Genomic DNA, 14,860 nt, shown 5'->3' with positions numbered 1-14,860 from the left:
AGGCTAGACTAGAACAGTGCTGTATTGTTTACATGTGTCCTATTAACTCTGACATGTGGATGGAAATTTGGGGTATTGGTGATATTTGGGAGGAAGCTGAAATTAAGTGGAAGAAATTTTTGGTTTGTGTAGGGATTTTTTGTATTTTTATAGACTTTAATAACCTCTATAAATTGCACTAAGACCATCATCAAGCACAGATAATATGAAAATATAATTTGATTATAACATGGAGATTAGACCTTCTGTGGTTTCTGTCCCTAGTGATTATTGAAACATTAAGTAACTCTATATAAAGCCTGGATTTACATTTCAAGCATCATTTTGAAATGATTCTGGAGGCCTTGAAAGAGTCAATGTCTTCACCTCCAATTACCTCCATTTCTGTTTTGGTGTTTTGATTCTCCTCTTTTTGTTGTTGTTAGTTTCATTGGGGAAAAACAAAACAAAAAATAATGTAACTACATAAAGCTTTTGTTATACATATACATTGTAATGGACTAGGTTTGATGCTGAGTTCATGGTCCTTGGAGATAATCTTGTCTGAGGAATTTCCACTCAACAGTAAGCTTATTCAAAGGTGAAGCCAGGCTTAAACTTACTGATAAGATTCACTGAGATATTTCAGGATCTAGATATGCTTATCTAGATATGCTACCTTAAGTGTTAGCATATTTTAAAATAACTTTTAATATCATTGCTTTTGATTTCCATTATCAGAAATCATGATGCCTCAGAGGACCAGGAAACATATGTAGTAGAAACTTAGCGGAGTATCTTAAGATTTTTTTTTAAGAGATTAAGAGGTAGGAGTCAGAATTATAACCTCCAAATACTCATTTATTCATTTAGCAAACACTTATTAATTTTCTGACATGTGCACACTGGAGATACTCATGTCTGAGTAAGTCCTAGATGGTCCCTGCCATCAAGAAAGTGCTTGTGCTTCATAGAAACAGGCAGATGTGTGAACAAATAATTGCAATAAAGTCTTTGTTCAAGGGGACACCTAAAGAGAGAAGGAGTATGTTTAAGGATGTGTCTGAAAAACAGTGTCTGCTTCTTTACCTCCCATCCTCTGCTCAGCTCACTCTGGTTGGGTTGTCTTCATTGGTCATCTCTCTGCCAAGTTTGTTGGTCATCTCTCTGTTCCTCCCTTACCTGACCTTAGCAGCATTCCATCCTCTTAACCACTCCTTCCTGTTAATGAAAACACTTTACTGATTTTCCTCCTACCTCCCTGCCCATTCTTAGTCTCCTCTGCTGATCATCCTGTTTGGTCTTTGAATGTTGGAGATCGCTGCTCCCTTCTCTTTATCTATTCATTCTCTCTAGGTGAACTCATTTAGTCTTATGGATTTAAATGTCATCTATATGTTAATGACTTGCAAATATTGATCTCCAGCTCTGACCTTCCTCCAACTCCAGGCATTTATTTACAATACTTCATCTCCTTATCAAAGTTTAACAGGCATCTCAGTCTTAACAAATCCAAACTGAATTCTTGATTTCACTCCTCAAACCTACATCTTTAGAAGTATTCCTCATCTCAGTTGGTGGCAGTACCTGTCACCAGTTGCTTAGTAATTGACTAGTATTTCTTGATTTGTCTTCTCATTTCTTGACTTAGTAGATCTGTCAACAAGTCCTGTGAATCTCCAAACATCCAAAATCTAACCCCATCCATCCTTCACGACTACTCCAGTCCCACGCATCTGTCAGGGATTTCCATGGACTTCCAACTAGCTTCCAAGCTTCCAGTCTTACCCCCATAGTCCATGCTTCTCCACACAGCAGCCAGTGATCTTTTAAAAACATTTAGTATATTCACGTAGTTTCCTGGTTTCAAGCCTTCTTATGTCTCCCTTTGTAAAAATGTTTTAAATGGTTTATTTTGTAAATTTCTTGTACTTTAAAAATAATCTCAATCTTCCATTCCACGTTCATTTTACTGCTTCTCCTTATGTTCTAGAGATTATGATCCCAAGGAAGAAATCATTTGCATTTATAGTCAGCTTTGACACATAAGCTTTTTATATAATCACAAAGCCTTCTCAGAAAAAAAAAAAAAAAAGATGGGATCTTATGCTTCAAGTATTGTTGTTTTAAAGCCTGGTTCACAGTAACTAACTTTTTAGCTAGTTCTTCAATTTAGATTTTGCCTTCCATGTTTCTTTAGGAACTATTTGAAATAGTAAGATATAAAGGGTGTGTGTGTGTATATATATATGTGTGTGTATAATATTTTAATTTGGCCTGCATCAGATAGCTAGTTTTCCAGAAGCTATCTTTCACAACAAGGATTATGTTAAATAAATTAGCTTTTTGACCTCTTCTCACTACTGTTTTGGCAATCCTTTTATATTTCATTCTTTTCTATGCTATAATGATAGAAATACATTATTCTTTATTGCACATGCACTTTAATCTGGTTCTTCCAAATTTGTAGAGAAGTTTCTCATATGTGTGAGTTTGGATTAACCCACAAAGCAAAATACTAGATTTTGTGAAACCTGGTGACTCTCTATTAGCATCTAATAAAATGTTGGGGCAAGAAGGAGACACTGTTTAAGTTAGCTTTGGATTATCAGTTATCAATAAATTTTACATTCATGCTATCATTCTAAACACTACCAGCTTTTGACAAGAGCTAAATATATTTGATTTATTCAGAATCAAGTGCCTGATTTCCTGCACTATTTCCTGCTTTAGCTCCAATTTTCCTTCTGCGTCTTCTCTCCCTGCCTAGATATTTTTTATTACAGTGGTTAAAATATAATTATTAAGTGTTCTTTGGTTTCTCTATCAGGTAATGATTTTAAGAACAGAATAAAATGACTTTCTAAATTAAAAAACAGAACCACAACTTCTTAAAATGGTATAGTACTTCTTTTAAGAAAGATGATCTTTTATAGAAATTGTATACCAGGAAAAATCATAAATACTTTTTATTATTTACTTGTGTAAATGACAACAAATTCAAGTACCTGATATTTTCCTTAAGCTATAGTGCAGAACCAAAAAAGCTATCAGTGCTTACCAGTTCTTATCAATTCTTAATTTTCTAACTTTTAGATGTTTCACATTTTATATAACCATTGTTAAGGAGTGGCAGGAGAGGCCAGCTGTGTAAAGTGGTGGGTAAGACCACATTTCTTAAACTGAGACCGGGTTTGAGTCCCAAGCCCCTTCCTAGCTGTGTAACCTTTGGTAATTCATAGGACTTACCTGAGAATTGGAAATAATAATATCTACCCCACAAAGGTGTTCTCAGAATTCCTGGAGGTGATAGTAAAAATGATTATAGTGTCTAACATGTTTTAGGCTCACTCAGTAAATAGTAACTAAGTAGCTATAAGCAATTCCACTTAAAGAAATGACTTGACCCATCGCCATTTCTAGAAAGGTTTCTGGTTTTGGCAAAGTTCCAAAATTATATTTGACTTTGGAAATTTTTTTTTGCACTATCTTTATCATGACTGATAATGCAACTTAGGCATTCAGATAAATGTCAAGTATTTAATAAATGCCTGTTGATTGATTAAATAGTTGAAGTTAATTTTGAGTTAAGTCAAAGTTCCATGATGAGTTCAGAAGGAAAGCTGAAGATGTTTCAAGAATATATCTAATCTGAGGAAATAAAGTTAGACCTCTATAATGTGTTTCTTAGAGAAATCACTCTTTTCTAGGCCCAAAATGCTATTTGTTACCTTTGTATATTCATAAAACCAATGGTTGTTGATAAAGTAAAAGTAACCACAGATTTAATTTGTCTACATAGATAAGCAGTATGTAAATAATCAAGAGATAGTTATAATTTTATAGGATAAATAACTTTCTTTTATTCAACCCCAGAAAACCATAGCTTTGCTCCTTCTCTCCCACCCTCTAAGTATCATGTCAGAAATTAATATTACTCAGCAAAATTAAGATTACTTAATAACATTACTTAGTAAATTATGTATTACTTTATAGTCCTGATATATTGTGAGGAATAGTTTCTGGAAATAAATGGACATAGATTTCTTTGGTCATAGAGCAATTTTTTTGCAGTAGAATTATCTTGTAATGGCAAATGTCAAGAGTGTAATGAAACTTCTGAACATTTTTTTTTTAAGATTTTTTTATTTATTTATGTGACAGAGAGAGACATAGGGAGAGCAGGAACACAAGCAGGGGGAGTGGGAGAGGGAGAAGCAGGCTTCCCGCAGAGCAAGGAGCCCAATGCGGGGCTCGATCCCAGGACCCTGGGATCATGACCTGAGCCGAAGGCAGACGCTTAACGACTGAGCCACCCAGATGCCCAACTTTTGAGCACTTTAGTATTGCCTACATATCTATGCTTAAGAATGTCTTACATTTCCCAAGAGATACAGAGGGTTAATCAAGGAGCTCTAAAAACAGTGAAACAACTAAGTTTAACAGAACCTTTTGACTACAAAACACCACCATTATGAGGTTGTTGAAGCATTTGTCAAAGGAGTTTCCCTAGCCAGTTTCAGTCTGTGTTGTGTTTCTTGGCTGGATGAAGATATCATATCAGTCTTACTTATAGCTCAACTACTGTTCAGTTAAACTCTAGAGTTACTTGATTTTCAAAAGAGCTACTTGGTGCAAATATTTAATTAAAGCTAAAAATCAAAAGTTGAAGCCCTTGTTGAAACTCATTTGTAATGGGAATGTACTTAGTTAAACATTTTAAAACATGCCTTATCACCTGTAATTATGTTATCTTTTAAAATTGAATTAAAAATATATATACAATGAATTGAGGTCATGTTTGTGCAGTTAAACTTAGGCTAAAGAACATTTAGACAACTAGCTAACATGCATGAAACATTTACTTATATGGTATTGACTTTTAGAATTTATTCCTGGTAGCTACCCCATTAACACAGTGGTCAGATGCACAATAAGTGGTATAGAGTTCTAGATGTCCTCTTGTTGCATTTTTAAGGCATTCTAGAACTAATAACATCTGGTAATTTACTAACATCTTCTTGTCTAAAATTGGGATTAAAATCAATAAGGTATTGGAGTTTCTTTCATATATTTTTCTCTTGTGGGTTGTCAGATAATCTTAAAGGAGTTTTTTAGTAACAGTGATCTTAGTTTGTCCTATTTGGCTAAGCACCCGTAACTATTCCATACATGAGGGTTTTATTACTTTTTAAATGAGGAATGATAACACATATTTATATATGTTCCTTTGTTATACGTGGTCCTTAGAGCAAAAAAAAACGAAAGTTATTGTTTAGTTTTTATTTAATCAGAAACTGAAGTCTAGAAATGTAATGATTTTATGAAATTCATTTTCCTTGGAAACAAAATGCCACAAAAAGAAAATAAAAAAAGAAGAAAGAAAGAAAAAGAAGAGAAAAGAAAGAAAAGAAAAAACAAAATACCAGAACTGAATGAGCAGTTAAGGACTTTTAAATGCTCAGCACTGGGAGGTAACCTGTTAAAGAGGCAAGAGAAGGAAAGTGTTCTGTATTTAGGATTCACAGGGCTGGCTTTGAAGTCCAGCTTTGCTAATCACTAGCTTGGTGTTCCTGACCAATACCCTTTACCTGTTAGAGACCCATTTATCTCCCTCTGAAATGGGAGATAATGCTGCCTTCCTACCACCCAGGGCTGGTTTTAGGAGGCTCACTTGAGATAATGGATATAAAAATGACCTGTACATTAGAAAATCATGTAAAAAAAAATTATCATTTCTGTTGAGGAATCAAGCAATACAGATAGAATTGTAAGCATATCAGGAGGTTAGGTTCTAAATTCAAGTCCTGAAACAAAAAAACTGATTAAAGTCAAAATTACTCTTGGAAGTTACTAAACTAATGTAAAATGTGGTTGTATTATTTTGCCTATACAACAATGAATAGTAATCTGTAAAGCAGATGTCTATAGTAATATACTGCTATAAAGTAGTATAAAGAAAACATGGCCAAAATGATTTTACAATAGATTTTTTTCTTTAGCTGAGCATAATGTAAATACTTTTAAGTTAAATATATGTTAGACCCTATCCTAACAACTAGGAGTAAGACAACCTATGAAAATAATACCCACCCTCCCAATGTAGTGGAACCCTAGACACAGGCATCTGGAAAAACAACAGCTAACGAGAGTTAACTCAAAGTGGGCTCCAAGTTAGGAAAATGGTGGCATCAGTGTTTGGTTTGGCTGGGAAAGGTTTAACATTTTAAAAATTTGAATCCTTTCTCAGTTGGGCATTTATTCTCCAGGTACTTGACACTCCTTGTTGCTTTACATCAGTCTCTTTCACATTTATCTGCCTTGGGTCCTTAAACCCACTGAGTCTTTGATTCCTGATTTATCCAACGAAAGGCCTACCTGACGAAACTAATCTTAAAATTGAATGTTAAGTAAGTTATTAGTATGGATTGACAAAATAGTGTTTGGGAAGGCAAGCCAGCTTGAAGGAAGGGAAGGAAGTAGAAATAGGAAGGAGCGCCTGGGTGGTTCTGTCAGTGGAACATGTGACTCTTGATCTTGGGGTTGTGAGCTCGAGCCCCACATTGGATGTAGAAATTACTTAAAAATAAAATCTTAAAAAAAAAGGAAAATGTTTACAAAACAAAAAGGGTTAACACAGCTGAAGCACCCGTTGAGAGAAAGTGGAAGATGAAATTGGTTGGTCCTGTAAATGGAAGGTCTCTTTTCCATGTGAAGGGGTTTGCTTTGCTCTGATAGAACCCACTGGGAAGGAACCCACCACAGCCTGTGTGACATGCTGAGATGGTATCTGAGAGAGTTTCTGTTCTTTGAATGATGGGCAGTATTTAGAAGGAATTGAAGGGAAGAAAGAAGGCCTTAATCTCAGTGCTCAGTGATAGGGGCCTGAAACAGTTCAGAGGTTTTCAAAATAGAGACTAAGAGCCTAATTTGAGGGAATCTGGGGCTGATTGGCCAAAGATGAAGATTAAGAGCTGTGAAGCCACCTTTGCTTCACTTTTCTTTGGTGCCTGATATTCAGGGTTTCCCGACATTTATCATTCTTTCTTGGGAAAGTCTGCTCATTCCATCATCTCCTGTTTGCTCTGGAGGAAGTCATACTAATTTAGGCCTTATCACTAGAGTATTTCTAAATAAAGGATCCTCTGGAGCTGATGTCTAATCCTTTTCCCTAGCCCCAATCCATCTCTCTCCCTCATTCTTACACATGACCAAAAGAGCTGCTTTCCCTGAAACAGTTCTTTCAGCAACTCACTTTGTTATTCCAAAAATTAGAAGCCCTTTCAATTGTTTATCATGTCAAAGGCAGGACTTAAAGGCCATCCCTGAGGGGGTAATAGAAGAGATTAGGGCAGTTATTTCACAGGGTGATAAACCTTTTGAAATCCTGAGATCTAAAATTTAAATTACGGTCCTATTTATTCTGTAGTGTATAGCAGCTAAAACTGAAGACAAATTTTGAAGTCAAGGAAAGATTAGGCAGGGATCGCCAGGTCCAGTTCTCATCCTTTGTGTTGTGTTTCAAGTGTGAAAGAACTCTGTACACACACACAGACCTGCCCTTTGCTCACACAATATTCATTCCTGTCTCCTTGCTTTTCTGCTCAGGGCATTCCCTTTCATTTGTCTTTTCAAAATTGCTACTAAGATCCACTTTTCCATAAGCCCTTTGGCTTTTCTAATTATTTCTTCTAACCCATATTCTTCTCTGCTTTCAGAATTCTTACTGCACCTCCCTGTAGTACTTAGCCTAGTATTTAATCATTCGCACATGTTCCCCAAGTAACATGTGAACTCTGGCATGAAGGAGTAGCCCCACCCCCTCCCCCCATCATACTCTTGAGTCTCCCATAGCAGATGTCTGTGGAGCACAAGGTAGTAGAAGAGCAGCATGGAAGAATAGGAGGATTGCTCCTGGGTCCTGGTCCCAGCTTAATTAATGATACACATGGCCTATGGGGAATAGGCCTTGACTGTATTTTCTGTGATTCAGAATTCTATCATTCTAGCAGTGTAAAAAGGCCTAATAGAATGGGATTAGGGGTAAGGGAAAAGAGACTGTAAATTAAGGTTGTGAGCCCAGAAAACCAAACTCCAGAAAAGTAGGAAAGACGTGCGATTTGGTTGAGGAAGGAGTAGGGAAGGGAAGTTAGTATAGCGTTTGCCCGTTTCGCTGTCATTGAGTTTCTAATGCAAAATGTCCCTAGACAATGATAAGTAGTAGGCTATGGAGAGAAGGGGGTTGACCAATAGAGAAGAGATTCAAAGTCATCACCAAACAGGTGAAATGAGCCTCCAGGAGGGAGTGGATGAGAAAGAGCAAAGTGAAGGGCACTAGTTTTTGAAATGAAAGGCATGATAAAAGAGCTAAGAGGACTGGTGTCTCTGAGTGTAAGGAAGCTGTGATATCCAGGGAGAAGTGAGCAGTTTGACAATTGAGAAAAGGTAGCATTTGTTTGACCAAGAAGAATTGATGAAATTGATAGAGAATTTCAAATTCCAGTGATAAGCTGAAGACAGTGTCTGAGTTGCAAAGAGTCAGGGAGGAAATTATAACCAGCCTCAAAGGAGTTTGAAAAAGCATTCCCATAGAGAAACATACTGGTGACTTTAGATACAGGAAATTATGCCTCAGACTATGATAGATACCTATAGCATTTCTTCTAAATACACAATTCTATGACAAAATATTAAAGTTATGAGGAGGACAAAGCTTGTTATAAAACTAAGCATTGTTCTAGAAATTATATTCTCCTGGTAAAAATCTTGTAAGAAAACTGGTAACCTGTTTGACCCTCAACTAGAAACTAACCTATGGTAAAATGTGAGAAACTGGAAACCACAGTTCATTATCAAATATTTTAATTTTCTATTTATAGTATCCTGTTAGATTCTGTAAAGTTCCTCTAATTATCTCTTCCTTCCCCCCCAGCCTTTTAAAAACATATCAAGAAACTAAGCAAAAATGTTTTTTTGATGTGAAATTGAGTTAGTATACTAATCATTTTTTGCCAAATTGCATCATTTAAAAAAACCTGACTACACTGCCACAATATACCTGTGGTTGTGTGATTCAGAGAAATGTCAACAGTGTGATCTTGCTCATTAAGGCATCTTAATATGATGATATATAAACCTAGTTATATAATGAAAAGATATTTTCACAGACTATGGCATTGACCAGATGAACAGATTTAAAGTTTAAACATTTAGTTCTGTGACACAGTAATGAAGGTTGACCTGTTTGTTTCTTATGTTTCTTTTAATAGAATTTAATTCCTTTTCGACCTTCCATTCAGTTCCAAGGGCTCCAAGGGGTGAGTACTCTTGTTGATTCAGCAAGAAAATCTAATATTCTTCTTACATACTATTATATTTAAACTCTTAAAATTTGTATTCACTTGTGCCTCAATATAAGGTCACTCATATTTTGTGAACTTTATGACTTAAATGTAAATTTTGGACACCTTAATACACTTGAATTATCTTTTCCTGATTTTAAAAAATAATTCAGATATACTTATTGAAGAGTAGTTTTTTGCCCTAATCATGAATAATTGCATTTTTTACCTTTTTTTGACGCATAATATATGTCACAGTATTATGAGAATTTTTTTACTGCAATTAAGCAACCATAAGGAATTGTTAATTTCAGTCAAGTTATGATTATGTGATTGTTGTTACTATTGATGAACTTTTGCTCTCTGTAGACCTAATTTCAATTGTACATACTAAGAAATGTGTAAATAGAAAATTGAGTTTTACCAGTACACAGAATAAATATTGTATATTTTATTGCTGCATTTAAAAGCATAATAAATGATAACTCCTAATAAAATATACCTATGAATTTTGTGTTTATAATAGATGATAAACTTTACAGTAGTATATTATTTTTTAATTATTACTATTAATATTTAATATTAATAAAAAGTCTTAATCATTCCTTCCTTTAATATGCATTTCTGAATTTGTGTCTATATATTGACTGTAGTATGGAGATTTGGAATATCTGTAAATGGATTTTAGAGCTCAAGAAAAAACAAGCTGAGAGAGGGAGATCATATTCCTGCTTATTATAAATCTACATTTGTGAATATTATGTCACAAAATGCAAAAACTCAATGTAAATCAATACAGTCTTTCTAAACTTTATAACTTGAAAACATTTCACGAGTCAAGAGTTTAATTATATCATTCAGTACCAGCTAAGAGTACTTCTAAATAATGCTAACGTGAAGGAGATGTTTGTGTGTGGTTGTCAGAGCTCTGCTTCTACATGATGGCTTTACAATGAAGTTCTTTTTTTTTCCTCCCCCAGTAACTGAGTGTTTATGAATGGGATCCTAATTGCAGCAACATCTTCTGCGTTTTGTTTTATCGCTTTTTAGGTCCTTAGCACTTCCTGGCACTATTTTTGAGGTATTAGTTTTGGTTATTTATGTAAGGCTTCTTAAGTTTTGTCACAAAATTTAATGGCATCAGTAATCTCTGAAAGCATGTTCCAGAGGCAAGCCTGAGTCTGTGAACGCTGGAGGGCTCCAGGGATTTTCAGTAAAGGGTTACCTGAGATGAGAGTTCAAGACCCAGGAGTGGAGAGTAAGGTTTGAACTGCTTTTCGGTCAGTAGCAGCTGTTACCTTGTTTGGGATCTGCCTCTTCCCTTAATTCTCTTTTCCCAGTTAGGACATAAAGGCTAGGGAAATGCAAAAGAAGAACATTTTCTTAGGAGGCACCAAGTTAGACTGAATAATGAGAAACCAACATGTGCAGGCTTCCAAACTCTTGATTCAGACACATGCAGCTTTTAGCAGGCTTAGAAAGAATATGGTTTTCTCTGGCACACCATTTGCCCACAAAACGGCCCAGGCACCATTGCAAAGCTGGCAGTTGATATTTGAGACTTTGCATGTCCTTTTCTCAATTCTACCTCCCCCAGGCTTTCCTGTCTCATGCGTCCAGGCTTCCTCAGTTTATCTTTGCAAGCATCGTTCTCTTCCTACTCCATTCCTTGCCTGAGTGTGGTTCTGATAAAGATAACTTAGATGTAAATGACTGATAGGTTTAAATCTTAATGGGTGTTTGAATTTTAACAGATAAGCTTTTTTAACCCAAATGAATGGTTATTGGATCTAGCAGAGTGGGGGGAGGGGCAGGAGGCTGTAGCCTGAGAGCAATGGAATACTTGGCCCTACCTTGCTTGCTTAGCTTTCTGTCTCCTCTACCCCTCCACTCCCAACCCCACCCGAAGCCCCCTTTTTATTATTCTAACTGGGAACAAAATATATGGACTCAGCATTGTTTCTGAGCCTGCAGCTGCATTCCATCCACCCTTCCCCCCCTTCTCTTTGCAGAGTTCTCACCAGCCCTTTGGGACTTAGTAAAAACAAAGAGTCATTACAGGGGAGAGAGTGGGTTGGCACAGCCTACAGGGAATACGCAGAGCCACAAATGTGAGGGTCTTCTGTACAGTGTTCCTCTGTTATTCTCGAGAGCCATGATAGTTTAACATTGCCTGTGCTGATTGCTTTAAAAGCCCTGAAGAAGTATGCTTATAGTTTTCCTGTGTGGAAAATGTTCAGGACTTTTAAGAAGGCTTTAAAGGCTTAAATTTAGATTTCCCACAAAAGATCATTTTTCTTAATGTATTAAAATGAAAATTTTTAATACACTTTCAGCAAGTTTGAAAGTTTTTCTGGAAAGGATTTGGCAAATCTAACAAATTTACAGTCTTTTTACATCAAATGTGATAAAAAATATACATTACCTATCATGATAGTGTCATATATAGGCATATTTGAAACCTAAATGAAGTACTGTTAAAATACCATTTCAAAAGTGACCATTAAGAGACCATTAAGAATATTTTCGTTTCCGTGATGCTAAGCACGGCATGGTTATTGCTGTTCCTTTTTACTAATTATAGGATTTTTCTTGCTTCAGTAATGTCTTTAGAAGATCAGAATTTGGGTCTTGGCAGGTTAGCTTTTAAGCTTATTTACTTTTATGCCTGAACATGTTCTCTTAGGTTGAAGTTTTCCTCTAAATAAATGCAGCCTGGAACATTAAACAAACCAGAGCAGTATGCTGTTAACAGTGAAATTGCTGAGAACCATTGACTACCTAGATTTTTATCATTGCAGTTCACCTGCAGCTTTTATAGCATAAAAAAATGTAAATTGTGTCTTTCACATTCCAGCTCACCCCTTTCCCTTAGTGGAAGATGGTACTCAGTAAACTGAGTGGTCATTGAAGGCATTTTCTGGATTCAGAAAGATGAGGAAATATCTATGGGAGCAGTTGAGTATGATTTCTAAACTCATGAATATTAGGAGCTGAATAAATCAGCCAAAAATGCCTTGTGGATTCTGAAGGGTATGGGTCAACCAGTTATCCTCACGGTTCTAATCACATCTAGGATACTCATAACTAAAGGTTTATTGGGATTATAAATTTTCTATGGATCATTCTAATTGACTGAAAAGGTAGCTGGTCAGATTCACATGGGCTAGAGTAATGAGGTGTTTGAATTACAATGTTCAGAGGGGTGTACTGGTATAATGCACCTGGTTTCCAAAAGCTGTATCTTGATTGTCAGGTAATCATATATAGAAATATAGTTGTGCCTCTTGTATTTTAACTGGATACTGAAAATGTAGCAGGTGAAAATCTTCCCAAAGTATGTGTTCTGGTAAAATTTTAAAAACTACACTCTGTATTTTTATGTTTGTTGAGGGCTTCTTGTCTAAAGACACAGTAGAGACAGAGCTATAATTAGTCTAAATTTTCATACTACCAGGGAAAAGTTCTCCTCAGTATACTGTACAGCTTGGAAAGGAGAGGTATTAGAAGCAACTGAACTCATTGTTTTCAAGTAATAGCAGTTGTTAACTGATACAGTTATCTACTGACCTAATTATTCTTCACAATAAATTCTAAACAGGTGCCTAAGCAATGGTTGTGCTAATAGGTTTGTTGTTGTATTTGTTTCTTATTTATTGCACATTGTTTTAGTCCTTACTGTTGCCAAGTACTTGGCTAAGTGCTTAGTGTGCAGATACAGGGATTTGTAAGACATGGGTCCGGTCCTTAGGGAACTCAGAGTCTCAGTCCAAACACATATAGACTAATACTCAGGAAAGAATTAATAATGCAGGACTTATCCAGAACTCACCACTCATAACTTCTATGTAAATGGCACTGTCAGGAGCAAGGCTCATGTGTGTATTTCTGATTGGTATGAATCAGCATTTTTTTTTTTTAACTTTATTTTTTGGAGAGACAGAGAGAGCACAAGCAGGGGGAGTGGCAGGCAGAGGGAGAGGGAGGTTCCCCGCTGAGCAAGGAGCCCGATGCAGGACTGGATCCCCGCACCCTAGCAGACACTTAACCACCGGAGCCACCCAGGTGTCCTATAATCAGCATTTTATTTTATTTATTTATTTTTTAAGATTTTATTTATTTGTCTGAGAGAGAGAGCACAAGCAGGGGAAGCTGCAAGCAGAGGGAGAAGCAGGGAGCCTGCTGTGAGGCTCAATTCCAGGACCCTGAGATCATGACCTGAGCCAAAGGCAGGTGCTTAACTGACTGAGCCACCCAAATGTCCCTGAATCAGCATTTTAAACAAAGATTTCAGGGGATGCAAAATATATTCTGGTGATAGATAAGTAAAATTCCTGAAGGCCTATTAAAATCTGTATACACATACTCAAAAAGGTAAATTTGTGGTATCACTCAGATAAAAACTGAAATGGCAAGGTTTTCAACAGCAAATAATGGCCACATCTGCAGGCCTTTGGTGGCCTTGGAGTACACTTGCCTGCAGCCTCAGGGACTCATGTCCAGGGAATGAGTATCCCAGGGCAGTGAGAAATAATGTTAACTTTGTCACAGTAAATGCGATTCCAGACCTCAGTATTTATGAGAATGTTGTTCCAAAATTTTCTAATTGCCTTCTTCAGACTCAGCAATCCCAGAGGCTTTAAGAAAACAGAAGTTTAGTTTGGCATATATAATTTAGAAATTATTTTTAAAAAGAGGACTGAAAATAGCAAATATTTTCTATAAGTACCACATAGTGTCTCCTGTAAGATAGTGAGTCACATGTGCGTTTCCAGGAATAAACAAGGAATAACCAGCCAAACAAGTTTTAAATGTATGTCTTCCAAAAGGCACTGTGACCTTCTGAAGATTAAATCAGCATTTAACTGCTAACTTTAATGGCTTGAATAATGCTATAAAACTCTTACAGTGGAGTCATTAACTAAAAAGAACAGAGGGTTGCATTTTTCTTGTAAGCATTCAGAAATATTTTGTCAATTGCTTATTTTCCTTTGCAGGTTGGGGAGAAGATCGGGTCTGAAATACTAAATTATATAGTATTGGAAATTAGTAGGCAATTTCAACCCACCTACAGATGCTTTCTGCAAACTACCCTTCTCTAACCTACTTGATACCTGGGAAGCAAAGATAACTATCCGTCTGAAACAGCAGCAGAGATAAAAATAAATCCCCAACACTGCCAAATTCCTTCGCAGATGATATGCCTGTACTCGGACTGCTTTCCCCTGCTGTTTTTGGTTTGGCTAGCCCACTGATTTTGCCAATAGTTGTGTTTAGTCAGTCTGCTCAAAGGTTGCTGACTAACAGCTACCTTTATACATCAGCTCCGAATGTAATTAATACTAGAAAGAAGTTAGAATTACATCTCTTTGTAATGGCAGTTCTGTTTTAATTTTTTTAATATTACAGTGGTTGACATGTATAGATAACATTTCAGTATTTGCATTGAATCATAACTCTTTAACCATGTGTTAATTTACTAAGGTATCATTACAGTAATGGCCTAATACAATAAATGGCCTAATCTGAAAAAAAAAATT

At 36.1% G+C, this 14,860-nt stretch overlaps 1 protein-coding gene across 1 annotated transcript in view; it reads left to right on the top strand.

Annotated features, from left to right (window-relative positions):
* ELL2 (elongation factor for RNA polymerase II 2) overlaps positions 1-14,860 on the top strand; it is a 68,335-nt gene that overhangs the window by 7,404 nt on the left and 46,071 nt on the right. The window contains exon 2 of the mRNA XM_035014898.1: positions 9,249-9,296. Within this exon, the coding sequence (XP_034870789.1) occupies positions 9,249-9,296 (48 nt within the window). The remainder of the gene's footprint in view (positions 1-9,248; positions 9,297-14,860) is intronic.

Source organism: Mirounga leonina, unplaced genomic scaffold (genome assembly GCF_011800145.1).
Source record: "Mirounga leonina isolate KUSES-001 unplaced genomic scaffold, KU_Mleo_1.0 Mir_168, whole genome shotgun sequence".
Lineage (NCBI taxonomy): Eukaryota > Metazoa > Chordata > Mammalia > Carnivora > Phocidae > Mirounga > Mirounga leonina.
This window is presented reverse-complemented; position numbering and strand designations above follow the sequence as displayed.